A 26,709-nucleotide genomic window follows, 5' to 3' on the forward strand; every position below is an offset into this window, starting at 1 on the left:
GATCACTACCTCGTGCACCCACACAGGCCAAACAACAGAAACCCTCTCGATAAAATTCGACGATAATGCTCTGAGAGTCCTAGCGCACGAAGTCCCCTTCCATTTGCGGTCGAACTATCGTATTGATGTTGATGGAATTACGCTCGGTATGGAAGAGACTCCGACTGTGGATGTTGAATTGGGGGGCAGGACGAAGAAGAAAGTTGGTGATGGGTTTCGGTATCTTTGTGCTGTTAGGGTGAGGTATCAGATTTTTGAGGGGAGGGCGATGGTTTATGGGGTGAATGTTGTGGGGGCTTGAGTCTGAAATTCTCGTTGGAAGATAGAGGGGGGGGAGATTTGGAGAGTGAGATTCCTGGGCTGGTTCCTGGGGTTCGTGTCTAAATAATCGTCTTTGGGCTATCTATTCATGATGCAACAGTCGAGTAACGAATAAAGAACATCTATTTGCGTGCTTTCCATTGATTGAAACAAGAAACAGGAATTGAATCCAGGTATCTTGTTCTCAGTAATTCATAACCGTGTAACCTATACTAGTGTGCAAAACCTAGCACTCAAAGGTACACGTCGTAGTAATCCCATCCCCGGAAATGCTGGCCCACTTGTCCTTAGAGCAAGCGTCCTCATTAAAGTCCATGTGCTGATCGCCGTAGTCCATGTAGCCGTCTTCGAGGTTCGAGTTGGTGTGGACGCTGTAGCACTAGCATTAGACCAAGTCCTGACTCAGAATCAAAGTGATTATATGGCTGTGCTTACCAGATAGTGTTTGGCAGGTTAGAGGTGTAGCACCGGCTGCTGCTGACGTTGTTGCACTGGTCCTCGAGAACTTGGGGGTCGTTGCCATCGCCGTAGTCGAGCTTAGCGCTGCAGGTGAGGGTGTTGTCACCGCCGACGATGGGGTTCTGAGAACATCAGTCAGGGGCTCTTTAATATGAGAGTGACGGGGTTGAGCTGGCGTACCTGGGTACGGGTGGTGGTCAGGGCAAGAGAGCAGGTAGCTGCGAGGGCGCTGGGCGCCAGGGCGAGAAGGGCGAGGAGCTGCTCGGAGTTGAACATCTTGGATGAAGCTGGAAGAGGTTGTCTTGAATATGAGAGTGATTTGAGTTATCCCTGAGTGATGATGTTGATATTTGCCGGGTGTTCACGACGGATTTATACCTCGAGCATCCTGCCTCCAAGGTCGTTGGGGCATACAAAACATGTCCTGACCGGAACCTGACCGAGCCAGGTACAATGATACCTGCAGAACTCCAAGCTGTACACTGACATCATTGCATCGGTCAAAACCGAGAGAATGTCCGACATTGAATCCATTGTAGCGCCTATACTCTCAGCCCCGAACCGCAATGCAACGCTCTAGCAAAGGAGCCTGGGACGGCCCCCAAAGATCTTCAATACCCCGTACAACTTCGCCCCATGATTCGACCGATCGACTAGACAAGGACGATCGACATCCCCGCAAGGCAAGCAGGAGTGCCATTGCCGTATGGAATGACGAAACAACAAGATTCGTGGCGTTGCGACGGCCCCCAGATTGCCTAGCTAGAGGGCGGTTCCAGCCGACTGCTTTGGCCAGCTACTGCATGCTTCTGCAGAGTCTGACCCAGAAAAGCCCCAGGATTAGCCCCCACTGTTTCTGTTTTGCCGAGCTGAGCATGAGGAAAGTTCGATTCGTGGCGATGATCATCTAGGCATCTGTTGAAAGCTATAGGTCTTGGGGGCGGCGTGATAAACCCCGACTCCCCGGTCCCCGGATTTGGGCGGGACAATTCGCGGTTCGGACTCGCCGGAGCAGGGCTGTAATATCATCAGGTTGTAGGCGTTGTGGAGAGCCAAGAAAGATATACCTACTGACGAGGACTTGGTTTGGCCCCAATCTGTTCCGAAAGGGATAGCAGCTCGTCGTCGAGAGGCCACTCTGAGGAAGGTGCTGGAAAAAGCAAGAAGGGGTCCTGCTCGCTTGGATAGAGTTCTCAAGTTGTTCTTGAACGTGATAATGGTGGCTAGGGCCAATACGCTGACGATTCGAAGTACAACGGGCAGTCCATGAAGATCATCTCGGTAGATGGAAGATGTACGTTGTATTTTGTCTATCTAGTGTACCGAAGAAATGTTGGCAGGAAGCTCAACCAAATCGGGCTTGAGCTAAGGCAGGCTTGTTGCCTAGGGCCTCATCAATCTCGGCCAGAACCTCAGGTGTGAGCTTAGGTAGGACTTTGAGACTCTCGACATTGTCGACAATTTGTTCTGGTCTTGACGCTCCGGTGATAATTGAGCTGACGTTCTCGTTCTTTATGCACCAAGCAAGGGCGAGATGAGATTGCTTAACGCCAAGCTTATCCGCGATAGCCTACTGACTGTTAGGTCGTTCACAAGTTTGTCGGTCAGCGACGCACCTTGACGGAACCAAGCTGGCGAAGGACCTTTGCAGACTCCTCGCTCTGCCAGGCCTCCCGTACACCGACAGAATACTTGTCGTTGCTGTCGGCGAATCTTGAGCCTGGAGGCGGCTTCTCCAGAGCATCGTTATACTTCCCGCTCAACCGACCACCCTTTAGAGGCGAGAAGGTAGTCAAACCAAGTCCGACCCGCTCATACAGATGTTGGAACTGTCCCTCAACCTTCTCCCGGTCAAGCATGTTATACAGCGGCTGCTCAACAATCGGTCCGATTAGTCCAAGCTTCTCCGCAATCCCGGCTGCTTCGCTGATCTCGTTCGCGGTCCACTCCGAAGTACCCCAGTAGAACGCCCAGCCCTTTTCAATGACAAAGTTAAAGGCGCGGACGACTTCTTCCATTGGCGTAAGACGGTCGGGACGGTGCGCGTAGATGATGTCAACGTAGTCAAGTTGCAGACGCTGCAAAGATGCCTTTGTGCCTTCGATGACATGCTTCCTTGAAAGACCGACGTTGTTGGCAGGGATTTCACCATGTGCTCGACCAAAGTTGACCTAGGAGTTTGGGTCAGATTTGTGGTAGTACTCATAAGAGGCGTTCCAACCTTGGTGCTGATAACGAGGTCGTTTCTCTTCCAGCCGGTCTTCTTAAGGACATTGCCCATGACAACTTCCGATTGTCCACCTGCGTATCTGTGCCTTTGTGAGCTTTGCTGTGCTGTTGTTTGACTTGGGCAAGTTACCCTTCCGCGGTATCGAAGAAATTGATTCCGAGATCGTAGGCTTGCCTCATACATGCTTCTGTGCCGTCTATCCAATTGTCAGTCAGCAATTTCTTGAGTCAAGCAATGACCGAAGGTACCTTCAGCAACATCACCGCCAAAACTACCTAGTCAGTCAGCCGAGGCCAAGCAGCTTTGCGGGCGAACTCACGTTATCCAGCCGCCCAAGCTGATGACAGAAACATGGAGGCCGGAATTACCTAGGCGGCGATAGATCATATTCTCAGTGTCCGGCATTGTGCTAGAGTTCGAGCGATACAAAGGAGGTGAAGGAGGAGAGTTGAGGTTGCTGGCGTTGCAGTGAGGGGTAATTGTACCCCGCGGCCAATGCGCTCATCCTCACGACATATTCGTCATCCGCTAATGCTCGTACTGTTCGTTAGTACACAGTTTGGCGACCAGGAGCCATAGAACTCACAATGAGGCTCTCGAGAGAAATCGACAACCTGCGTGAACGCCAAGGACGAGAAAGAATAAGCAAAAATGCGGGGTTACGCACAAGCACAGCGACAGCAAAAATAATCGCCGAGTACGATGACTACATCTCTGGTTCACTGAGAGACTTCGAAATAGAGCACGTCTGTCGGAACTGCTCGGAGTTGAAGGTTATAGCTGTGCTAACCCGATGGATATGCTTGAATAGGAACCGGCCAACAACACGGACCGAAGCGACGATGTTAGCCAGAACAACGCAACCTTAAGCTCCGCACAGAGGCCATTCGCGGTTTGGCAGAGCACAGGGCAGGGAGGAATAGCAAACTCTCAGGCATTTCCGGCTTGCATGCACCAGATATCGGTCACGAAAGAATTGCATACTATCACCTGCAACAGTCACAACCGAAGCCTTCACCCAATCACCTGAGCAAGACCAACACCAGGGTAAACAAGAATCTACGGGCGAATCAGATCGTCTACAATCATGATTACGCTTGACAAGGGGCCTACTGCAGGTGCCAGGTGGACGCTGCAACCCCCGTAATGCAGATCATCCCGTCCTGCGTCTAGATGGGGTCTTGTGATGAGCAACGCAGCTGAGCAACAAGAGGTGTCCTTGACTTCTGTATGGCCAGAGAATACCCAATAGGATGCGTCACGTTTGCAATCCATGTCGCCGAATGGTCTTTCTCTACGCCAAAGCAGGTCGAGACTGCTCTGGGAACCCCTCTGACCACCACAAATCCGACTAGAAATGCTGCCCAACTCACCTAGAGCGAGGTTTTGAGTGGCTGGGAGGATACGAATGCCTCATCTCTTCTCTTGTGCGAGTCAAAAGCCTTGGATGTATCTCACGCTCTTCGTGGGGGTGACAAGAGGGCCCCATAGATCGTAGCTCACACCGCCGTAATCTGTGACTGCTCTGTACGCTGAGTTTATCGCCGATCGTGGCGCTATTTTTGTCATCCTCGATCAGGTCCAGGCACAAGAAGTCTCGTGGACAGATAATATGGTCTGAACGGAACAGCTGACTGAAAGTAATACTGGAAGCATGAGGTCAAGGTAAACAACATAGAGTTACAGCAAACCATAGGAGGATCGGATCGGATCTGATAGCCGATATCTATCAGCATTGAGCATCGGACATGCGGTAGTCCCAGCGAGATCGGATCTTTCCGTCAATCGCCAGCCAGTCAGGCCTGCAAGCAAGTTTGTCTCGGACTTCTTTACTAGAGCAGGCTATGGCTTAATCTGATGACCAATACTATGACTGCATGCGCAGCTTCGTCTCGGCTGCAGCCTGTTGTAGCCTGTCAGGCCATGGTGGAGCAGGGTGGGATGCACGTTTCTTTTACGAGAGACGCGAGTTTAGCGACAAAGTCCGCTGCCAGGTTCTGTGCCTCCGATAATCGCTACCGATCTAGGAATGGTCCGGTGCGATCGTCTTTCTTACCGTTTTTGTATTTCAGTGATACAAGAAAGCTTACACGAAGGCGTTACGCATCTCATACACGCTGGAAGTTTTGCCTGTTCCCCGCAGCAGCTTCATCATACCATGGACCCAGGACGAGTCCATTTGTCGGTCTGTTATAGCAGGACTTGAAGACGACGTATCAATCTTATCGACCATGATTCAGCTCTGCTAAAGCTACGCACCTCTCATTGGATTCTCCAACTCCCGACCATGTCATGCCCTGACAAACTTCCCTTGATCCGACTGCCTGAGCCATACAAGACAACCTATCGACTACAGGTTGTATCCGTCCAGCATGGAGTCCGTAAGCTCCAACTTCGGCGGTTCCCTCGTGTGGATGATGGCGTTCCTCCTCCCGAGCCTCTCCATCGGGACTCTCTTCACTTTACCGACTTGAGAGAGCCCGATCCCTTCGCGATACCACCAGAGAGCAACAACTCAGCCTGGGCTCGAGCGCAAAGAAGCCCTGTCTCATACTGGATATGGGAAGGCAACGAACCACCAACCGTCGCTCAGATATGGAACGTGCTCTACGCCCTCTTCACTTTGCGGACTGAATTTGAGATCTTCCGCACCGTGTTGGCCGGAGAGGGAAAGGAGCTCCTAGCCAGGGAATTGCAAGCCGTCGGTCTTGCAACTGCACATCTGAGGCCACCTATTGCTTCTCGAAACGCGTCACACGCAGAGGAAATCCCCGATCAGCTGGTCATTTATCGCAGCACATTCTGGCAAGGTGCTGGTTCTCCGTTCGGATCACGGCCTGTCTGGGTGGCTGATCCCGACATCTATACATCCCTGCGTCGGCCATTGACCGATTTTCCTGTACACCATGTACAACACACACTGACAACCGAATCATATGGAGTCAACATACACGCCCTTCATCCAATTCGACCTCGAAAACCTACTCCAGGCTCGAGAATGTACAGTCGGTACATCCCACAGCTAGACGAGTTCTTCTCCCTGTGGGCTTTCGACTACCGAAACGAGGAGCACCTACGGCTCTTCCACACATGGCAGAATGATCCAAGAGTGGCAAAAGGCTGGAATGAAACAGGAACACTCGACCAGCATAGAGAGAAACTTCGAATGATTGAAGAGGACCCTCATCAGATCGCCGTACTGGCCAAGTTCAACGATACTTCCTTCTCCTACCACCAAATATACTGGGCCAAAGTACGCGCATTCCTTATCATTCCCTCAAACATCCATTAACAATATGCAGGAGAACAGTATAGGAGCCCATTACGCCGCCGATGACTGGGATCGCGGGCGCATTTCACTAGTAGGAGACGTTCGCTTCCGCGGCCAGCATCGCGTCATGGTATGGTGGTGTAGTATTATGCACTACATGTTCCTGGACGAACCTCGGACAGGCCACATAGTCGGCGAGCCTGAGTTCACGAACCTCACAGTATTGGCATACGACCACGCAACCGGGTTCAGTCTCGAGAAGCTCATCGACCTACCACACAAGCGATCCGCACTGGTGAAGTGCAGCCGTGAAAAGTTCTTCCATATCTCCCCTTTCCGCTTCGATGGCTCGGACCATCTCGAGCGCGATCCCTACCGAGCTCTGAAGCTATAGAATACTCCAACTTACTCAGATACCCATCAAAAACCAAATATAACCGTGTCAATCCTCCCAACTCAACTGAAGCTCCAAAGTCGGCTAGCATGCAAAGCTACCTCGGCATCCCAGCCTCTCAACTTCATATTTCATAATAATATAATTACAGAGTGGACCCAGCCCTGCACTGCAACGTCGTCCACGTCCACGAAATTTATCTGATGCAGAACCCCCCGCTGCCCATCCACGCTTTCATCTAATATTATCCCATAATTGGTTGCAGCGGCCGACACCGGACGCGAGAAGTTTTTTTCCCTGGTGGAGCTCAGACTTTGACCAAAAATGTGCGAGCGCCGAACAGGCTAAGTGGAGGGGTTGCATGGATGGATAAATTACGCACGTTCGGGTAAGTTTGAGGGTTTGACTGGCTCCGTGGCTTCTGAGCGGGACCCGCATCAGATTAGATAATCATCTATCTAATCTGATTTTGATTGATAAACTTTATTGGCTTTTTTGCTTTTGCCCCTCTTTAGGGAGTTCAAATTTCAGCTGGAGAGTTCACGGTCGCATGGATGAAATTCTATTTATTGCTCCGGAGATGAATTGAAAATCCTGTGTGGTAAAATAACTTTTGAATATCATAACAGGGTATAAATCACATCGCTACCTAGCAATCTAAAAACAACCGAAACATATCTATCCGTATCGTATACCAGCAATCCCAATTCCAAAAATTAAATAGTAGGCTGGCCTCCGATCTTCTGCTCCCTCCTCTTCTCCAAAACACCCGCAGCAATCTTCCTCAAATCCACCTTACGCACCTTCCCGCTCCCCGTAACAGGAACCGTGCTATCAACGCCCTCTTCACCAAACACAAAGACATGCTGCGGGGCCTTGTGGCGACCTAATGTCTCGCGCGTCCAAGACACTAGTTCCTCATCTGAGGGACGGGCTGCGCCTTCTGCAAGCGAAATGAATGCGCCCACGACCTCACCGTATTTGGGGTGTGGGATGCCGATGACAGAGGAGAGGGTTATGCTGGGGTGCGCGGTTAGGCGTTCTTCGATTTCGAGAGGGTAGATGTTTTCGCCGCCTATTACCATCGTTATTAGTATCTGTAGTTAATGGGGATAAATGTTAGCATGGTGTAAGACGTACCTCTGATGATAATATCCTTGAACCGCCCCGTAATACTACACCTGCCTTCCTTATTGAATACCGCCTCGTCGCCCGTCTTCAGCCACTGCGTGCCCTCCTCATCAGTAACAAGTGTCTCTGCCGTCTTGGCGGGGTTATTCCAGTACCCCTTTGTGAGTTGGTATCCGGCAATACAGAGCTCGCCGCGTTGGCCAACGGGTACAATGTTCCCCTGTGCATCGACAATCTTGGCCTTTGCATGCGGCATGACCTTGCCTACCGTCTGGAGACGCGTCTCAATAGTATCTGTCGTGATGGCATTGAAGCAAGTCGGTGAAGCTTCAGTCAACCCATAAGAAGAAGTATACTGCGTCATATTCAGTTCCTCAAAGAGACGCTTCATAAGCGGTCTCGGCACTGGCGCGCCAGCAATAATCCCCGTGCGAAGATTCGAGCAGTCGAAGTTGTCCGGCTTATTGAAGGACAAAATAGCCTCGAACATAGTTGGGACACCATGCAGCGCGGTACACTTCTCATCAGAGATAGCATGCAGCGTAGCAAGCGGGTCGAATGTCTCACCCGGGAAAATAATCTTGCTCCCGTGCGTAACGACAGCTAGCATTCCCAATACAAGCCCGAAACAATGGAAGAGCGGAGGCGGGCAGCAGAGGATATCAAAGGATGTAAGGCTCATTCTGTCGCCGATAAAGCGGGAGTTGTTGACGAGGTTGTGGTGCGTGAGCATCGCGGCCTTGGGGTTCCCTGTTGAGCCGGATGTGAATTGGAGGTTGCAGACGTCTTCGGGTGCGAGTTGGGTTTCGCGCGAGGGGAGGGCGTTGGGTGGTAGTGGGACACCGCGGGTGATTACTTGGGCGTAGGTTGTGAAGTTCTGGTATGTGCCGCGGAGGATGATGATTTCTTCGAGGGCTTTGGATGTTCCGGCGCTCTTTGGGTGCGGGCCGAGCTTGGTGAGGACTTCTTCGAGGGAGTGCTTGTTTATGCGGGGTGTTAGGAAGAGGAGACGGCAGTCTATACAAATCAATTAGTTAGCATATTTTGTCTTGAGGTGCATTTCGCCAACTGTAGAGGCTTACCAGTATGATCAAGCGCATAATAAAGCTCCGACGGCGTATAAGTATTGTTCAGCACCACCAGAATCGCTCCAACGCGCGCGGCAGCGAAGAATACAGAGATATACTGCTCGCAGTTGCCGGCCATGATACCGACGCGGTCTCCCTTCTGGATTCCCATCGCAAGCATACCCCTCGCAACGCGATCCGCTTCATCATTCAGGTCGGCGTATGTCCAGCGCGCGCCGGTCCAGGGGAAAACGAGGCACTCGTAGTCTCCATATTGGAGGCTTTGCAGAGTAAGGAGTTCACCGAGTGTGACGTCTAGAAGTTCGGGTTGTGTCTCGCCGTAAACAATGGAGAGTTGTTGCACCTGAGGTGGTGTAAGGTGCGAGAGAGTTTGCTGGAGACGGCGCTCGGCAGTCATTGTGACGGCTGTGGAGGCAATTGCCCTGATCGATTGAAGGAATTGCAATTGAGGGCACCCAGGGCAGTAGGCTAAACGTAGGTCAGTCGGGAGAGCGCGGCAGCCGCAGGTTAAATACAGACCCGATTGTCCGGGTCAGGCTCGGGGTCAGTCAGGCTACCTCGGAAGCACAAAGATTGACAGTCAATCTGATAATTTTATTGCAATTGACCTAGTATTTTTGCCCACATTAAGCGAGTCAGAAACCGCGGGATGGAGACATGCCAATGGACCTTGGTCAGGTAAAGAAAAACGCCAAACCTCCACGTCTTCGCCGGCGCCAGCAACGCTGCGCCCACTCGTTGCAACTCTTCAGGCCTTCAGCGGCAGCCATGTCTTGGGTGGGCTCCACCTTTCGGCACAAGATGACGATATCGGATACGCTAGGGAGATGAAAATGTTATCAGATCTGCAGGCTGGCGGTCTGGGCTTTGGTTGCTGGAGGGGAAAAGAAACCTTGGATTGTTGGCGTGGGTGGATGGTGTAGGGACTTTTTGTTATTGGTTGATAAGTGATATTTGTGGCTGTCGCTTACGCTTGTGATTGGCGAGGGCATGCAGGGGTTAAATCTGATAAGAGCCTGAGGCGTCAGGGGATGTCGCGATCAACCGACTTATGAGAAACTCTTTGGCATATATGAGGCATAGGAAAATCGGTCTAGTCATTGCTAAAGAGACCTCATCTTGAAGTATAATATTACCTATTGAACCGTCCTCAATGACTGTTCTCAACTGTCCACTGTCACCCCCGAGTTGTTCAACCGATATATATTACCGCGCTTCGGATCACAAAAGAGGTCAGGTTGACACACTAAATTGCTCTCGACCAACCCATATTTCTCGGAGCATTGCCTATGCAGTATGCAGGGCGTCACCCACGTGGGGTCTTCTAGTCTGCAAGCTGCAGGATCCCAAAAGCAAAGTCTGGCTGTTCTTTGTGTCCTTGTTGCAAGAGCTATAGGGGATCCCGCGGGCTTCCGAAATGACCGAGACGTCCTTCAGCGGACCGTCATGCAGGGAAATGGAGCTCAAGAAATATACATCCAGTCTCCGGCCGGACGACGAAGCTGTTGTCATGGATATCTCGGGCTTTGAAGAGACATGACGGAGTGTAATCGGCGAGTCGAGTCCGCTCCACTACGGATCAGATAATTTTGAAACAACCCAACGCTATCAATCAGTCAAGTATCGAGAGCTCAAGGTCTCCTTCTACTATAGGAGATGATAATTGTAGCCTGAAAGAATGAGTAAACATTGAATGATCAGTCTAGTCGCGTAACTATACATGTATCGTCTTCGGAGCTTCGCTCAGAATCCTGAGACTGCAGGGATTGTTTTCCTTCTGCCGGTCCCCCACGCGTTTTTCGAGTTTTCAACAAATATGAGTTTTTCACTCAGTAAGCTCTGGCCTCTGACCCGCTGCTTGAAAGTGGTGTTGATCGACAGAATTCCAAGGCTATGGCGGTTACTGAATTTCAGGAAACATACCAGTAAAGTACAAAGGTGGTACTGTACTGATATGGGCCGTTACCGATCTAATCAATCTAATCAGATCAACCGGGCAGATACCGGAGTGCCTGGCCTGGATGACTAAGGGAATCCGCGTGAGGAAACCGGGAAACAGAGAAGCGCCTTCCACGCCACACGCAGCACCCGCACAAAAGTACTCGCGATCCCACGTAATAAGGCGCCTTCGCAGTTCTTCATGGCCGGTGCCTGTGTCTCTGCTGCTCCCACTCCCACTCGGAGCAAGGTCCAGCCCAGCTAAGCTCTCCACTCCCCGCTGCGGCCAATCAGTGTGTGACGTACCCCTCGCCCTGCCCGCCAATGAGCTTGGGTGTATTAGAGATCAATTGAAGCCCTCTGCATCACGCCAGGAGCCTCTCTGCGCTGCCAGGGCTAGTATTTGTACTGACAGTAAGCCCCTTGCTGCCAGCGATCAGAAAACCACGGCTGGACGCTGAATATCGGCAATGGGGAAACGCAGAATCGCAGGCTCCGTCCGCCGGTGCGTGGCCTCCAGTCTGTCCCGCGTCACCAGGAGCCTCTTTCACAACAATAATGAGGAACGCCAAACTACTTCCAAGGACCCTGACTCCAATGGGACCCCTGCAGCTGCCTCCAAGCTTAATTATTTGCCCCCGGAACTTTTGCCTGCTACCAAAGTCCCGGCATTGGACACCACCGATGCCTACGCCGTCGACAGACCAATCGAGGAGCATGCCAGCGGTGCTAGCCAGCAAATCAAGCTGGCCTGCAGCTCGTGCAGCTCGGACGCACCAAGCCTGATCGACGGCCTAAATCGTGGTTATGCGCGCTTTGTTTCGTCTTTGACCGGCCTGGAGGACGTTGCTATTTGCTCCACCCGTCGGTTGCCTTTCGTGGCTTCCAAGCCTTTTACCTCTATTGTGGTCGCCTCTGGTATAAAATATGGAGAGCAAAACAATTTTGACATTCGCGAAGTGAACGCCACTCATCACGATGAGGATGAAATCCAGTTCTATGCTGAGATGGGACCTGTCGGCCCTGAAAATGGGAGACACAAAACCTCGTCTCATAAAAATGTATGCTTCTCTACCCACCTCCTGTGATGTTAACTAATTGTCTAGGGGTTCACTCTCCATGTTGAACTGGACAACAAAAAGAGTGCCATGTACATCAGCTTTACATACCCCAAATGGCTGATTCCACCGACAGCGATAGAACAACTGCTGCGCACACTCTCCTCAAACATCTCCCAGTCCTGCCCATCGCTTGCAATCTCCACTCCAGAGCCTGCCCCGTCAATTCTGAATTTCCCGTCCTCTATGATACCCCCTGCTACTAATTTCAATGGCATCGAGACTTCTCCGTCAGATTCATACATCCTGCATGCTGCCTTTGAGGACTGGGCCCGTCGGCATCCGCATGCTATCGCACTTGATTTTATACATTCTCTAGGGACAGAGACCTCACCACCAGAACACAGTACCCTCTCATATGCTGCTTTAGATACGGCAGCTTCGTACTTGGCTCTCCACATAACGTCACTTCTGTCGAGCGGGCGACCCGCCACCTACGGTCGCATAATACCCGTTAATATGCCAACATCACCCGAGCTTTACATCTCTTACCTTGCAATCCTGAAGGCCGGCCATGCCTTTTGTCCGATACCGCAAGACGTACCTCTCCAGAGAAAAGAGGAGATTCTTCGCGACATTGGGTCTCCCGTTGTTCTTGGAAACACCCCGCAGCCTCCAGAATCGGGAACAATCAATCATACACTCGAGTTAACGCCGACATGGGTGGATGTCTCGAGTGTCTCGAGATGGAAAGAACTTCAAGGCGATTGGAATCCCTCTTTCCCTTCCGCGCCCGAGTCTTTGCAGGTACCATCCCTTCATAAAGAACAAACGGCTTACCTTCTGTTTACTAGTGGATCGACTGGAAAACCGAAAGGCGTGCAGGTCAGTCATTTGGCTGCTTCATGCTCCATTGCTTCTCATGCGACCGCGATTCCCCTACCGGGCAAATTACCTGGCGACTTTCGGTGGTTTCAGTTCGCTTCGCCATCTTTCGACCCTTCTTTGATGGAAATATTTGTCACCCTCAGCAGTGGCGGGACGCTCTGCTCTGCTGATCGACGCCTGACTCTTTCTAACCTGGAGGCTACGGTCAATGAGGCGAGAGCGACTATCATGATGGCAACCCCGAGCTTGGCTACATTACTGAGGCCTTCACACTTGGAGACCCTAGAGGCCCTCTGGTCTATGGGCGAGAAACTTACTCGGACTGTTATTGACAACTTCGCACTAAATCACGAAACCAATGGAAACCTTGAAACGTCGAGGCCAAAAACTTTAGTCAACGCATACGGTCCAACGGAGGGCGCAATCAACTGTACTTACGTTGCATCATTCGGGCGATATATGAGAGGTTCAATTATCGGAAAGCCGCTGCCCACCTGCGCCATGTTCGTTCTCTCTCCCGATAGCCAAGAACCTACGCCTGTCCCAGTCGGTACCGTTGGCGAACTAGCAATTGGAGGACCACAAGTCAGCAAAGGCTATCTCAACCGCCCAGACGAGACTGCCAAATCATTCATTCACACTGAAAAATTCGGGTACATCTACCGCACTGGCGACAAGGCACGGATAGTCTGGGACGCAGATGGGAGTGAGGTTATCGAATATCTGGGCCGCATCTCTACCGACCAAGTGAAGATCAACGGACGTCGAATTGAATTGGGAGAAATTGAGTCAGTCATTGCAGCTGTTTCGGGTGTTCAGGAAGTCGTCGTGGTAATAGCAAAGAAGGATGGCAAGTCGGGGGGAAGCGAGCAGATTGTCGCTTGTCTGGTGGCAGAACAGGCTACAAAGACAGAAAAAGGACGGATCATCAAGCTAGCGAAAGAAAATGCCGCCCAGCATCTGAACCCGTCCAATTGTCCGTCCTCGTACAGATTCCTTGATGCTCTGCCTCGGTCAAGCTCTGGGAAGGTGGACCGCAAAGCCTTGTCCGCTGCTATTCAGAAAGGCGATGTCGAAGTTCCTGTGGTGAATGGTGATACTCCAGAGAAAGAGGATATATGGATCGCTTCAGAGGACGAGGATTTGCTCCCCCTGCAGCATCTCGTGATCCAGCTCATCGCTGAGACAGCGGGCGAAGAGGTCTCCGCGATAAAGCCGGAAACGGAACTGTACTCGATGGGATTGGATAGTCTCGGAGCAATGCGCTTCTTGCAGAGACTGAAAGACCACGGAGTTGATGGCATGTCTGTGAGTGATGTGCTGCAGTCACAAACGTGCCAGGCCCTCGTTACCCTAATTCAACAACATCATACGAAGCACGATAGTCAGTCCAACGACATCCAGACTGTGGTTTCGAAAGACAGCTTCAGCACAGATCTGCAATTGTTCAACCAGAGGAACCGAACACGCTGCGCAAAACAATTGGATATCTCGCCGCATACTATTGAAGACGTGCTCCCTACCACCGCAACGCAATCCGGCATGTTAGCGAGCTTCCTCCGCAGTTTGGCCGACAAGTCATACGCGAAGCCCACCTATATCTACCATACCGCGCTCGAACTTCAACACCACATTGATATTCCAAACCTGGAAAAAGCTTGGAATGATCTTGTTACAAGCTATGACTCTCTCCGAACAGTATTTTGCATGGTTGACGACGCGTTGGCTCCTTTCGCTCAATGTGTTTTGACATCTAAAGGCGCCTCCAAGCAAGAGTGGGATGTTTATACGAGCCCCAACGAGATAGCTGCAGAGAATTCCCTCAAACAGGCCCTTCGAAAGGCCGAGGAAACTATCAGCTTAGAGAGACCTCCTTGGAAGCTGTCCCTGGTGAAATCACCAACGCATTCTGTTCTGGTCTTGAGCATGTTTCATGGGATCTTTGACGGTGGTTCTCTGAAGCTTCTCCTCAACGATGTCTTTGCAGCCTACACCGAGAAGATTCCACCGCAGAGGACATTGCTCAACCATCTCGTCAAGCATCATTTCCAAGCCGACCATGCCTCAACATCCCGTTTTTGGAACGATTATCTACAAGGGTACACGCCAGTTCCTTTCCCGTCCATCACTCCAGACCGAGCGCCAACTCAAAAGAGCAGCGGCTGTGTTGAGATCACCTCCAACCTCAGCCATGGAACGCTTAAGATTCTCTCAAAGAGCATTGGATCTACTCCACTTTCAGTGCTGCAGGCAGCCTGGGGTGCGATTCTGCTCAGCTATACAGCTACTCCCGACCAGGATGTTGTGATAGGTAGTGTAGTGTCTGGTCGACTCGATCAGGATTCAAGGGATTGCATTGGACCTACATTTACAATTACGCCCCTGAGGATCTCACTGCAGCAGCTCAAGAAGCACTCAAATGCTCTGACAAACAAGAATATTGTGCGGTATCTGTCGTCCTCCAACGCCAAGGCACTGTCACATCTGCAGCCTCAGCTAGGGTCTATAACCGCTGATGGCCAACTCCCTTACGACACAGTCCTAGCATACCAGGACTTTGGATTGGACGCTGAGTACTCACAGCTTTGGAGTTCAATAGATCATCCAGCCATGGCTAATGACTTCTCTGTGATGGTCGAAGTCACTCCTGAGGCCGACTCTTCATTGACCCTGCGCGCTACTTATGATACGAAGCTTGATTCAGCAGCAGCTGAGCTGATGCTAAGACAAATGGACGACCTTATTGACTATATTCTTCGACACCCAGAGGAGAACTTTGAAGACGCGCCCTTGCAAGCTCATTTTGACCTCAAGTCAACTGCCAACCCAACTGCGCTTACAGCCCCAGAGGTCAGCGAAGGAGCCCTTTTGCACACCCAATTCGAAGAGCACGCTGCATCTCATCCCGACGATCTAGCATTGATTTTCAAGCAAGACCTGGACCATGAAGAGCATGAAGGCAATATTTCTTGGACATACGGACAACTCAACGCCATGGCTGATGAACTCGCTGAACACTTACTCCGAACCTGCGGAGATCTGACTGATGCTTCAGTGCCGATCTGCATTGAGAAAACCCCCGCTTTATATGTCGCCATTCTTGGAATCCTCAAGGCTGGAGGTGCTTGGTGCCCGATTGATACATTATCACCCGCACAGCGGCGCCACGACCTTATTGCGCGCACCAGCGCCGGCGTTCTTCTCGTGTCAGAACTGGATGGTGCACAACCTGAAACTGCTATTCCTGCCAATGTGAAAATTATAGACGTCAGCCAGTTCACCCGGACTCGTCTTACCAACCAGGACAGACAGACCACCACACACCGAGCGACGCCAGCGAACACAGCCTACCTTATCTGGACCAGCGGAACAACAGGTGCTCCAAAAGGTGTTCCGATTACACATTCGGCAGGTGTCTCTAGCATGAAGTCTCTACAGGCTGATATCCCAGGCAATGCTGATGGGAGCCCCGTGCGTTGTCTACAATTCTCGCAATACACCTTTGACGTTTCGATTCAAGATCTGTTCTATACGTGGGGTATTGGAGGCGTTTTGATATCTGGTACAAGAGAGATAATGCTCGAGTCTTTTTCAACGCTCGCAAACTTGACCCACGCGACTCACGCTCATCTCACGCCGGCCTTTGCCTCGGGGGTACCCAGGAAAAGTTGCAAAACTCTGAAGGTTATCACCATGATCGGAGAGAAATTGACACAATCAGTCGCTGATGATTGGGGAACCGATATGAAAGCATACAACACCTACGGTCCGGCCGAAGTCACAGTCGTCTCAACAATCCGCGAATTCGGCAACGAGCACAAGTCAATCAAAAGTGCGAATATCGGTTGGCCTATGAAGAGTGTCTCCGTATTTGTGATGAAGAACCACAGTATCGTCATGAAAAACGCCATTGGCGAGCTCGCCCTCGGCGGTCCGCAACTTTCGCCAGGATACCTGAACCAAAAAGATGTCACGGATGCCAAGTACGTATGGAATGAAGAAGCTGGACAGAGACTTTACTACACGGGAGATCTGGTTAGGATGCTCTCTGATGGGTCGCTTGAGTACATCACCCGTGTCGACGATTTGGTCAAGCTTGGCGGGATCAGAATCGAACTCAGCGAAATTAGCTTTGCAATGCGCGGTTGCTCACCCCTCGTTGAGACTATTGAGACGCTTATACTCAGCCGACCCGACCGGCCGACTCAGGTGGTCGTTGCATTCCTTTGCGCTCCCAAGATGGCTGGTGATGCACATGATGGGTTGCTGGTGCTCAACAACGGTGGGCGCGATGTTGCCCGCGCCGCTACGAACCAAGCACGGAATGTACTCCCTGCTAACATGATACCTTCTGTGTACTTGGTCGTTACTAAGATCCCGAAGACCCCATCAGCGAAGGTTGATCGTCGAGCTTTGCAAGCTGCGTACGCTTCAGTTGACCTTGAGAAATGGGAAAACGATGTCAATCCTGAAGATCCTGCTTCCGATTCTGAAGATGAACAGACCGCTTCAGTAACCACACAGGTCATTGACTTTGTGGCAGCATTGGTGGGAGTTGAAGCATCAACCATCACCAAGCCGAATCGACTCAGGAGTTTGGGTATCGATTCCCTCCGAGCCACGCGACTTGCTTTCAGGCTGAAGGAGGCCGGGCACAGTTTGTCAGTCATCGATGTCCTAGCCTGCGTTACTGTTCAGGACCTGATTAAACTTGCTCGAGCGTCTGGACCCAGCGATAATAGCCCTTCAGTGACCTTCGACGTGCAAGGATTCGACAAAACATGGCGCCCTGCGGTAGCGGAGAGGATTAACGAGGATTTCACGTCTGTCCGCGCCACGGCAGTCCAGGAGAGCCTCCTCACCGAGACCATGGGATCTTACAAGATGTACTGGAGCAATCACTTCCTCCAGCTTGACCGTTCCGTTGATGTCTCTCGACTGAAACAGGCCTGGTTCGCTGTCTGCCAGAAGACCGAGGCACTGCGAACCGGATTCATTCCGGTAGCAGATATACCCAGTCCGGAACCTAACGGTAACCTCGATTACTCGATTCTCCAGCTAATCTACAAGCTTCCAGCGGTGGACTTCGAGTACCAGAAATGCACCGAGGAAGAATCGACTGGAGTGCTTGATGGCCGGATCGACGATGTCATGATGAGAAGCCAGAAAGATTACTTTAGGAGTCCTCCATGGGCAGTCACGATTCTCGACAAAGGCCATGAACGTGTCATGGTATTTACTGTCCACCACTCCGTTCACGACGAACCCTCTTTGCAATTCATCATGGATGATGTGCGCAGCGCGTACGCGTACAAGCCTCCCCTGCGACGCCAACTTAACCAAGCGCTATCCGTCGTTCTCGCGAACGAGCACAAATACGCAGGAACTGTTCGGTTATGGCAATCCGAGCTCAAGGCTTTCGCAGAGTTGGACGTTCCAGTCTGGCCGGATCTCACGGGCAAGAGGGTACCCCCGGGTGTTACGCCAGAGTATAGACTGATTACCGAGGAAGTCCCGATGACGGAGTCAGTCCAGAAGCTGCAATCAATCACTGCAGAGCTGGGTTTGCAATCTGTTGCGTCCATAGTTCGAGCTGCATGGGCTTTTGTCTCGCTTTCTTATCTTGGACTACCAGCGACTGTCTTTGCGGAAACACTGTCTGATCGGGTCCTTGATTCGTCCCTGGAAAGCACAGTTGGACCCTTCATATCGGTTGTCCCCTTTCCATTTCGCCCTGATGGTACTGTACGCAATGTTCTGAAGGAGCAGCACAGGGTATCCGCGCAATCGTGGAAGCACCGCCATGTTCACGCCCGTGACATCCGCAAGGCTCTGCAGCGGCCCCGAGGAGAGCCATTGTACCCTGCCGTCTTCAACTTCCATGCTGTCAACGAGAAGAAGGAGAACCATTCCCTGCCCGACCTTTGGCAGGAACTCGAGGACCAGGTCGGTCTACATGTCGAGCATCCGATGGCAATAAACGTCTTTCAGAATCCTAACAACGCACTCACTCTGGAAGTATCCTCGGATAGTCGCATATTCAGCAGAGAACACCTTCGGCTTTTCGTCCGCCAGATTGACTGCCTTATCACCGCTATGCTTACTTCCCTTGATGAACCGTTCCCCGATCTGGTCAGCCGTCTTCCATCTGAGCTTCGATCACTGTCAAACAGAGAGGTCAGCCCAGAGGTCGCCAACTCAATCTACCAACCCCCGACCTACTGGCTTGAGAAGTATGCCGATAGTCGCCCGGACTGGACGGCCGTCGAAGTCGCGAGCAAAATCTCGATGAAGGGAATTGAGAAAGAGCCAATGAGTTATGCGACATTAAACGGCAAAGCGAATCAAGTGGCTGCGTACTTGTCTTCGTTTGGGTACAAGAACAGGGTCATTGGTGTCTCCTGTAGCCGGACGTTGGAGTCTTACCCCATCATCATTGGTATCTTCAAGTCAGGAAACACCTACCTCCCAATCGATGAGAGTCTGCCAAACGACCGAAAGACATTCTTGCTCGAGGACTCAAACTCTCCCCTTGTCTTTACCGAGACTCAATTTGCGCCGTCATTTTTTGGAGCTCCGGACAGTTGCAGTGTCGCATCCATTGATGATCAGAAGCTTCAGAAATCGATCTCACATATGCCGTCTCAAACACAGAACTATGAGTCTCATCCAGATGATAATTCATACTTGTTGTTTACATCGGGCTCAACTGGGAAGCCAAAGGGTGTGATGATAACCCGCGCTAATCTGTCCTCGTTTATTGAATCGATCTCCGAGTTTGCCTGTCAGATTGCACCGGATACGCTGAAGCTAGGGGGCACAGGAAGATACCTTGCGCAAACCAACCGAGCATTTGATCCTCATCTCCTCGAAATGTTCTTCCCTTGGCGCCATGGAATGGCCACCGTCACAGCCCCAAGACCTATGATCCTCGACGACATTGGAACGACCCTATCAAAATGGGACATCACGCACGCAAGTTTTGTTCCTTCTCTTGTCGATCAATCAAACATCACACCCGAACAGTGTCCCAAACTACGCTTCATGACTGTCGGTGGAGAAAAGATCACTCAGAAAGTCCTCGACACTTGGGCTTCGGCACCGAATGTCGCTATTGTGAATGCGTATGGCCCTACGGAAGTGACGATTGGTTGTACATTCGCGCACATCAACAGCTCTACGAACCTGAGGAATATCGGCCGACCCTTGACAGCTTGCAAAGCCCACGTCCTGATTCCTGATACGATGAACTACGCGCTTCGAGGACAGACAGGCGAACTATGTTTCAGCGGCGACCTTGTGGGCAGGGGATACCTCAACCGGCCAGATGCGAAGGGCTTCCTAACTGGGCCTGACGGTGTGAAGATATACCGAACCGGCGACATAGGACGGCTAATGGCAGATGATTCGGTCGAGTACCTTGGGCGAGGCGACGACCAGACCAAAATTCGCGGACAGAGACTGGAGCTCGGCGAGGTCTCTGAAGCACTCCGCGCGTCTTCACCTGTGCCAATTGATGTGGTAACAACAGTTGCGAAACATCCTAGTCTCGCCAAAGTCCAGCTTCTCTCATTTGTGTCCCGGTCTCAGCGTGGGCATGGCAAGGATATCTCGTTCCTGTACTCCGACTTTTCTACCCTTGGACGGGAACTACAGGAGATTTGTCGCAGCAAACTACCTGCGTTCATGGTCCCGGAGCTGATTTTGCCAATCACTTCTATTCCCGTCGCCCCAATGTCCGGCAAGGCTAATATGAAGGAGCTTCATCAACTTTTCTCCGAGCTCCCGCTACAGACAGTACTGCAGGGCAACAGTGCAAGTGGTGCAGCAGCCGCTTCTCAAAGACCACTCAGCTCTGAGGAAGAGGTCGTCGTCAACGAAATATGCCATGTTATCTCGACCGATCGAGGAAGCTTTGGGCCTCTGACGAACATCTTCGAAATTGGTCTTGACAGTTTGAGTGCCATCGGCCTTTCCATTCGACTTCGCAATGCTGGGTATGCGGCAACAGTCGCGCTTGTTATGAGCAACCCGGTTATCGAACAACTTGCTCGTCTGCCCAAATCCTCTACTACGACTGAATCGAACAGCTCAAGTTTCCAGCAAAGATGCAAAGATCTGGAAATCCAATATTGCGAAGCCTTCTCAACAACTATGAAATTGTCCCATGTTCAAGCGGTCAGACCTTGCCTACCGCTGCAGGAAGGTCTCATCGCTCGATCACTCAATAGCGACAGTGACCAGCTTTATATCAACCACGTTACGCTACAATTGGCAGATGGCGTCGATGCTGAGAGATTGAAGGCCGCTTGGCAGGCCGTCGTGAAAGAGAACGATATTCTCAGAACGGCATTTGCGTCGCTCGAGAAGGAGATTGCTCAAGTTGTTTTCAGAACCGGGTCAGATGAACTTTTCACGGAGTCGGAGTACGCAAACCTCGAGTACGCCATTCAAGGACGGAAATATGAACAGCCTCAGATATCGAAGGCTATCATCGCGGACATTTCGATCAAGCCTCCTGTTCGTTTGCAGTTCGCGCGATCTTCAAGTGAGAAGCGTCCACTAGCTCTGTTTATCGCCATTCATCACGCGCTATATGACGGCGAATCCTTTGCGATGATGTTGGAGGACGTGGCTGCGCGGTACGAAGGAAAGCAGCCCGTTCAGCGAGGCTCCCCATCGGCATTCTTAGAGATAGTTTGTCTTCAGGATACAGATAAAGCAAAGCAGCACTGGACTCGAGCTCTGTCTGGTGCTAACCCCACAGTCATCAGGTCAAACCCAGGTATCGGCAAAACCATGTCTGCGTCCCGAAACCTCAACGCCAAACTTTCTGATCTCGAGGCTTGCTCGGCTGCGCTCCAAACAACTGTTCCCAACTTAATGCAGGCTATGTTTGCTCTCCTATTAGCTGACTATGTCGGTTCATCTGACATCACATATGGACTTGTTCTCTCTGGTCGCACGATATCTACCCTAGGTGCAGACTCGGTACTCCTTCCTTGCATCACGACCGTCCCTGCACGCCTCAACACCAACGACCTTGACACCGTCGTTGACGTCGTGAACGCCATTCAGAGGTCTACCGTGAGGTCCTTGGACTTCCAGCACACACCACTACGCAAGATCCAGCAATGGCTAAAATCGGAAACACAGCTCTTCGATTGCCTATTTTCTTATATTCGAGCCTCCGCACCCGCCAAGCATGGATTGTGGAACGAGCTCAAAAGCCATATGCCGTCTGAATATCCTCTTGCACTTGAGGTTCAGGCGGATTCTGCTAGGGATGTGGTGAACCTGGAGTGCATCTTCTCTTCCGACTTTGGATTCAAACAAGACATTGAGGAGTTTCTGGAGAAGATGGATGCTGTGCTGTCTGATCTTTGCTCGGGAGGAACGATTTCCTTGAATAACTTCAACCTTGCCCAGTCGAAGACATCTGGGATGCGGACGCCTGCCGAGAACTGGGATGAATCCTCATGGTCCGCCACAGAAACCAAGATCCGCGAGCTAACCTCGACATTCTGTGGATTGGAGCCAGAGAATGTCTCCAAGGGAGCTTCGTTCTTTAGCCTGGGTATCGACTCGGTAACGGCTATTCAATTTGCTCGCAAACTGCGTGCTGAAAGTCTCAAGGCCTCCTCTTCCGACATCATGCACTTTTCCTGCGTCGGTGCATTGGCGAGACACATTGACGGAGTCTCATCTAGCCCGCAAGTCAATGGAGTCATTAAGCAGGAGCGAGGTATATTATCGACCGAGAAATACGCGAAGCACATTCCTCTTCTTGGTGTACAGGATTCTCTCACCTCAATGTTTGAATGTACCCCATTACAGTCCGGGATGATCACTCAGACCATCAGCTCCGGCGGCAAAGTCTATGTCAACCCCCATCCTATTCGCCTCAACGACTCTGTGGATATTGAGAAGCTCATGTCGGCACTACGCCAAGTCATCGCAATGAACGAGATATTGCGAACCTCTTTCCATCTTATTCTCGAACATGGAGACTCCTGGATCGGAGCCGTGCATGCTTATGCTCCGTTTGACTGGACTGAAATTACCCTGTCATCGTCAGCCAACGTCTTGAACGAGGTTATAGGCCTATTTGAATTCGACCAAGAGACTTCTTTCCAGACGCCACCAATCCGCTGCGTACTCGTCCATCAACCCGAATGCAAGATCCTTGTTATCATCCTGCATCACTCGCTCTACGATGGTGCCTCCCTTCCATTCGTCTTCGAGGATCTTGTGACATTTTACGCTGACCAATATCCCGCAACCCGCCTTCAATTCTCTGAGGTGGTGCCGTACGTTCTTAGCGATCAGGAGAAGGCATGCGACTACTGGACGACTAAGCTTCAGGGCTTTCAACCAACTGAGATCCCTCTGCTCCCTAGTCCCTCAACAAGCCGCATGCTAGCCACTGAGCATGGACTTGATCTCGACATATCCAAGGTCACCGCTGCCTGTAAGGAAATGGAAGTCACAATCCACAGCGTCTCATTCCTCGCCTATGCAAAAGTATACGCGAAGCTACTTGGTACTCGCGATGTCGTGTTTGGTCAAGTCCTTGCGGGACGCACACTTTCTCACCCCGACGCCGACCGCACTCTAGGACCGCTATTCAACACCGTCGCTCAACGTGTAACCCTGGACCCGAAATTCCCGAGCAACAGGACTCTCGCACTGCGGCTCCAGCAACAAACTACAGAGTCACAACAACACCAGCATGCCCCATTGCAGACTATTCAAAAGTCCATGCGACAAAATGGACAGCTGGAGTCTACCACGCTCTTTGACGCGCTCTTCGTGTTCCAGAAGAGTGCTGCTTTGTCTGGTGGTGTACTCGATGGTCAGAATATTTGGACGCCGTACGAGGCTGATGACTATGTTGTTGACACGGAGTATAAGCTTAACGTTGAGGTTGATCATCGGCACGATGGGATCATTGTGACGGCAACATGTAATGGGCTTTACATTGACCAGGAAATGCTTGAGAGATTTGTTCACGACTTCGAGGAAGTCTTCAAGGATATCATTGAACATCCAACGAGGTGCGCGACAACAATACCGCAAGGACTCGGGGAGCTGCCCCTGCAACGAACCACGACATATGAGACACCCGTCGCCGATGACTCCGATGCACCCGAACACGAAGATCTTCTCCGAACAGTACTTGCCAATGTTACTGGCATCCCGATTGAAGAGATCAGACCGAATACCAGCATCTTCAACCTCGGACTGGACTCACTGTCCGCTATTCGATTTGCCTCGACTTGCCGTGGCAAGGGACTCAAAATCAGTGTTGGTGACATCCTTCAGGGAAATACCTTGCGCGGTATTAGTCTGCGCGTGAAGGCCACGGCAACATCGAGCGCACCGTCTCAGGAACCACTAACCAAGGACTATTCCGACGTTCAACAACAAATTCTTCGCAAGCTCAACCTGACATCCGCAGAAGTCGAAACTATCCTACCTTGCCTACCAGGACAGACCCACCATCTCGCAAGCTGGTTAAAGTCTGGCCGGAAACTCTTTGAGCCTGCCTGGTCGTTTGCTTCTTCACAGCGCATCGACGGCGCAAAGCTGCAGGACGCCTGGCTCAAGCTGCGCAACCGACATCCAGTTCTTCGCACTGTTTTTGTGACCACATCTGAATCCGAACCCGTACAGGTCGTCATGAAGTCAGCAGCGGACAATACGGAAACGTTCAAGACCATCGAATATTCCAGCAATATCGCTGACCTGGCCAAGGTACAAGCCCGCGAAGAAGCCTTGCAACCATCATCGTTGACAGCACCTCCAATTCGGCTACGCCTTCTCAAGGCGGCTGACAAGGATGGCATCCTGGTCATTATCCATCATTCGCTTTATGACGCATGGACGATGCCTATGATTGTCTCAGAGTTAGGCAAACTCTATCAAGGAGAGAAACCAACCATAAATCCTGATTTCCTTGCTTTCGTGGACCACTCCCTTCGGGTTCTCGGTTCCGTTGATGAGAAGAATTACTGGACCAAAGCATTGATGCCTTCGAAGCCAACGATCCTCAAGGGATCCGGAACATCACCAAACCCCGACCAGCTCTTTGTCAGCGCATGGGAAAAAGTCAAGAACCTATCGGCCATGGAGGCAGCTTGCCGACGTTCTGGACTGAGCCTCCAGACGATCATCCTCCTCGCTGTTGCACGTTGTCTTGCCAACACTACAGGCGTTGCCAGTCCCATCATGGGTCTTTACCAAACTGGACGTTCTGCATCATTCAACGACATCGAAAACCTCTCTGGTCCTTGTCTCAACGTCAATCCGTTCGTTGTTCCGGACGCCGCGAAGGAAGATTCTGTCGTCGACCAAGCAAAGGCAATCCAGGATGTGCTCGCTGAGCGTGTCTCCTACGAGCAGAGCTCCCTCCGTGACATTCTCAACTGGGTGAATCACGGAAACCGATCGCCGCTCTTTAACACCTGGGTCAACCTCCTCTGGATGCAAAACAGCATTCCACCATCTGCTAATCTCGACACCAATGAAAGAAGCGATGATAACCTCTTCACACCGTTACCGATTGGCGTACCGACGGACTTCATCCCCTCCGACCAATTACCTCCACAAAAGACACCAGTCGATGATCTAGACACTTCATATCTGCCCGATCAAAACATCTTCCTTGATATTGGCCCTGACCCGAAGACAGATACCATTGGATTCGGTGTTCGCGTCGAGGGTGGATTTCTTTCTGAGGGTGAAGTCAGGAATGTCATTGATGGCGTCGCGAACGAGATTGAGGCGGTTGTTTCTGCTCTATAGAAAATTTTCTTATTTGATTTTTCTTGTCGGAGGATATGATTTTGTTTAATCAGATTGGACTGCATTTGCATTGCATTGCATATACTGAGAATTTGTTTTATGTTATATAGATTGCATCGCCTTACATATAGACCGTTTGTCAATATATTCGTTACAATCTTCGAGCATAGCATTTTCCCTAGTTTTACTATCTGTGCAAACTGATGTCTTACTACTTTAATCAAGGAAGGAGCGTAAGGCGCAAGGCAGACTCTACCGCTCACAAACGTCTTCGGCCTTCGATCTTCCCGATCCCATCGTTGAATCTCGATGGTTTAGTGACTTCGTCCATGTCAACTCCCAGTTCATCACACGTTCTGCCAATTGTGTTATCTTGTTAGACTTGGGAATATGCAGCGCTGACCTCGTTTATCTTAGGGCTTTGCCTTGCCCCGTTCTTCCATGGGAAGAGATGCCGCGGGGCCGGCCTCCGGTTTTCCGCTGCGGGGATCTTTCCATCCAACCCCCAGGATTACAATAGGGCGCATTAAGAGAGAGTCATGTGCGTTCTCTGGCCGACTGGCAAGACACGTGGTGAGGAACGCCCCGAGATTGACAGCGTCTCTGGAGTACCACAAGGACCGTCGTGAGCCAATCTATGCGCGTCATTGCTTGAGATATCTGAATCCTTAGGGCTAAATCGCACGTGCCTCGTATCGCCAATCTTTAATGCCAGCCATACGCCACTGCTCAAACCTTCGCAAGCCATGCTGGTCTTATCGCGTTATTATATAAAACTTACGCCTACTTCCCTATACGGCATCGCGGAATGTCACGGATGGTCGAATTCTGGATTGTCACCGGGCGCAGGACGACTGAGTTGTCGAAACGCGGACCAACCAGTCAGGGACAGTAAAGTAAGCCGCCAAGATCCTTCGAGATTAACCTTGCGCTATCTATCGTCTGAAGAGGTGTGGACTCACCCCAGGATACATCATAGATGAGACGGCTGCGGTAAGCAATTAGTGGTCATTATGTGGCTGTGACAATCTCAACGGTCACCAGCGAAGTCTTGGGTTCCTACGGTTATAGTACAAACCACCAAGGCTGGACTCGCTGGGCGTCATGGCAGAGATAGGACACTC

The 26,709-nt window shown here is 51.3% G+C and overlaps 5 protein-coding genes across 5 annotated transcripts; 2 read left to right on the top strand and 3 right to left on the bottom strand.

Moving 5' to 3' along the window:
• Positions 1–547: 547 nt before the first annotated feature.
• On the bottom strand, positions 548–1,056 carry BDV14DRAFT_201767 (uncharacterized protein; the record flags this gene model as incomplete). The annotated part of the gene is made up of 3 exons (XM_073773836.1): positions 548–692; positions 757–902; positions 961–1,056. The coding sequence occupies 3 exons, from the start codon at positions 1,054–1,056 to the stop codon at positions 548–550; spliced, it is 387 nt and encodes a 128-aa protein (XP_073626544.1).
• Positions 1,057–2,057: 1,001 nt separating this feature from the next.
• On the bottom strand, positions 2,058–3,446 carry BDV14DRAFT_176472 (NADP-dependent oxidoreductase domain-containing protein). The gene is made up of 6 exons (XM_073769248.1): positions 3,330–3,446; positions 3,259–3,281; positions 3,140–3,206; positions 3,002–3,089; positions 2,397–2,951; positions 2,058–2,350 (listed from the first exon to the last, which is right to left on the bottom strand). The coding sequence occupies exons 1-6, from the start codon at positions 3,413–3,415 to the stop codon at positions 2,126–2,128; spliced, it is 1,044 nt and encodes a 347-aa protein (XP_073626545.1). The 5' UTR covers positions 3,416–3,446; the 3' UTR covers positions 2,058–2,125.
• Positions 3,447–5,056: 1,610 nt separating this feature from the next.
• On the top strand, positions 5,057–6,751 carry BDV14DRAFT_176475 (GNAT family N-acetyltransferase). The gene is made up of 2 exons (XM_073769249.1): positions 5,057–6,263; positions 6,313–6,751. The coding sequence occupies exons 1-2, from the start codon at positions 5,298–5,300 to the stop codon at positions 6,673–6,675; spliced, it is 1,329 nt and encodes a 442-aa protein (XP_073626546.1). The 5' UTR covers positions 5,057–5,297; the 3' UTR covers positions 6,676–6,751.
• Positions 6,752–7,275: 524 nt separating this feature from the next.
• On the bottom strand, positions 7,276–9,516 carry sidI (putative long-chain-fatty-acid-CoA ligase). The gene is made up of 3 exons (XM_073777806.1): positions 8,889–9,516; positions 7,816–8,823; positions 7,276–7,750 (listed from the first exon to the last, which is right to left on the bottom strand). The coding sequence occupies exons 1-3, from the start codon at positions 9,289–9,291 to the stop codon at positions 7,392–7,394; spliced, it is 1,770 nt and encodes a 589-aa protein (XP_073626547.1). The 5' UTR covers positions 9,292–9,516; the 3' UTR covers positions 7,276–7,391.
• A 1,786-nt stretch (positions 9,517–11,302) lies between these two features.
• On the top strand, positions 11,303–25,585 carry sidC (nonribosomal siderophore peptide synthase SidC; the record flags this gene model as incomplete). The annotated part of the gene is made up of 3 exons (XM_073773837.1): positions 11,303–11,893; positions 11,939–17,104; positions 17,162–25,585. The coding sequence occupies 3 exons, from the start codon at positions 11,303–11,305 to the stop codon at positions 25,583–25,585; spliced, it is 14,181 nt and encodes a 4,726-aa protein (XP_073626548.1).
• Positions 25,586–26,709: the final 1,124 nt, after the last annotated feature.

This window comes from Aspergillus stella-maris (genome assembly GCF_047715825.1).
Source record: "Aspergillus stella-maris strain CBS 113639 unplaced genomic scaffold BDV14scaffold_40, whole genome shotgun sequence".
Classification (NCBI taxonomy): domain Eukaryota; kingdom Fungi; phylum Ascomycota; class Eurotiomycetes; order Eurotiales; family Aspergillaceae; genus Aspergillus; species Aspergillus stella-maris.

What these genes read in the sequence shown, in the direction of transcription:
- BDV14DRAFT_176472 (XM_073769248.1), bottom strand. Translation starts at nt 3,415, where the DNA reads ATGCCGGACACTGAGAATATGATCTATCGCCGCCTAGGTAATTCCGGC. An exon ending in AGCTTGGGCGGCTGGATAAC is followed by an intron (nt 3,282 to 3,329) that starts GTGAGTTCGCCC and finishes CTGACTAGGTAG; the next exon opens with TTTTGGCGGTGATGTTGCTG. An exon ending in ACCTCGTTATCAGCACCAAG is followed by an intron (nt 2,952 to 3,001) that starts GTTGGAACGCCT and finishes CCAAACTCCTAG; the next exon opens with GTCAACTTTGGTCGAGCACA.
- BDV14DRAFT_176475 (XM_073769249.1), top strand. Translation starts at nt 5,298, where the DNA reads ATGTCATGCCCTGACAAACTTCCCTTGATCCGACTGCCTGAGCCATAC. An exon ending in ACCAAATATACTGGGCCAAA is followed by an intron (nt 6,264 to 6,312) that starts GTACGCGCATTC and finishes AACAATATGCAG; the next exon opens with GAGAACAGTATAGGAGCCCA.
- sidI (XM_073777806.1), bottom strand. Translation starts at nt 9,291, where the DNA reads ATGACTGCCGAGCGCCGTCTCCAGCAAACTCTCTCGCACCTTACACCA. An exon ending in TTATGCGCTTGATCATACTG is followed by an intron (nt 8,824 to 8,888) that starts GTAAGCCTCTAC and finishes TGATTTGTATAG; the next exon opens with ACTGCCGTCTCCTCTTCCTA. An exon ending in CAAGGATATTATCATCAGAG is followed by an intron (nt 7,751 to 7,815) that starts GTACGTCTTACA and finishes CGATGGTAATAG; the next exon opens with GCGGCGAAAACATCTACCCT.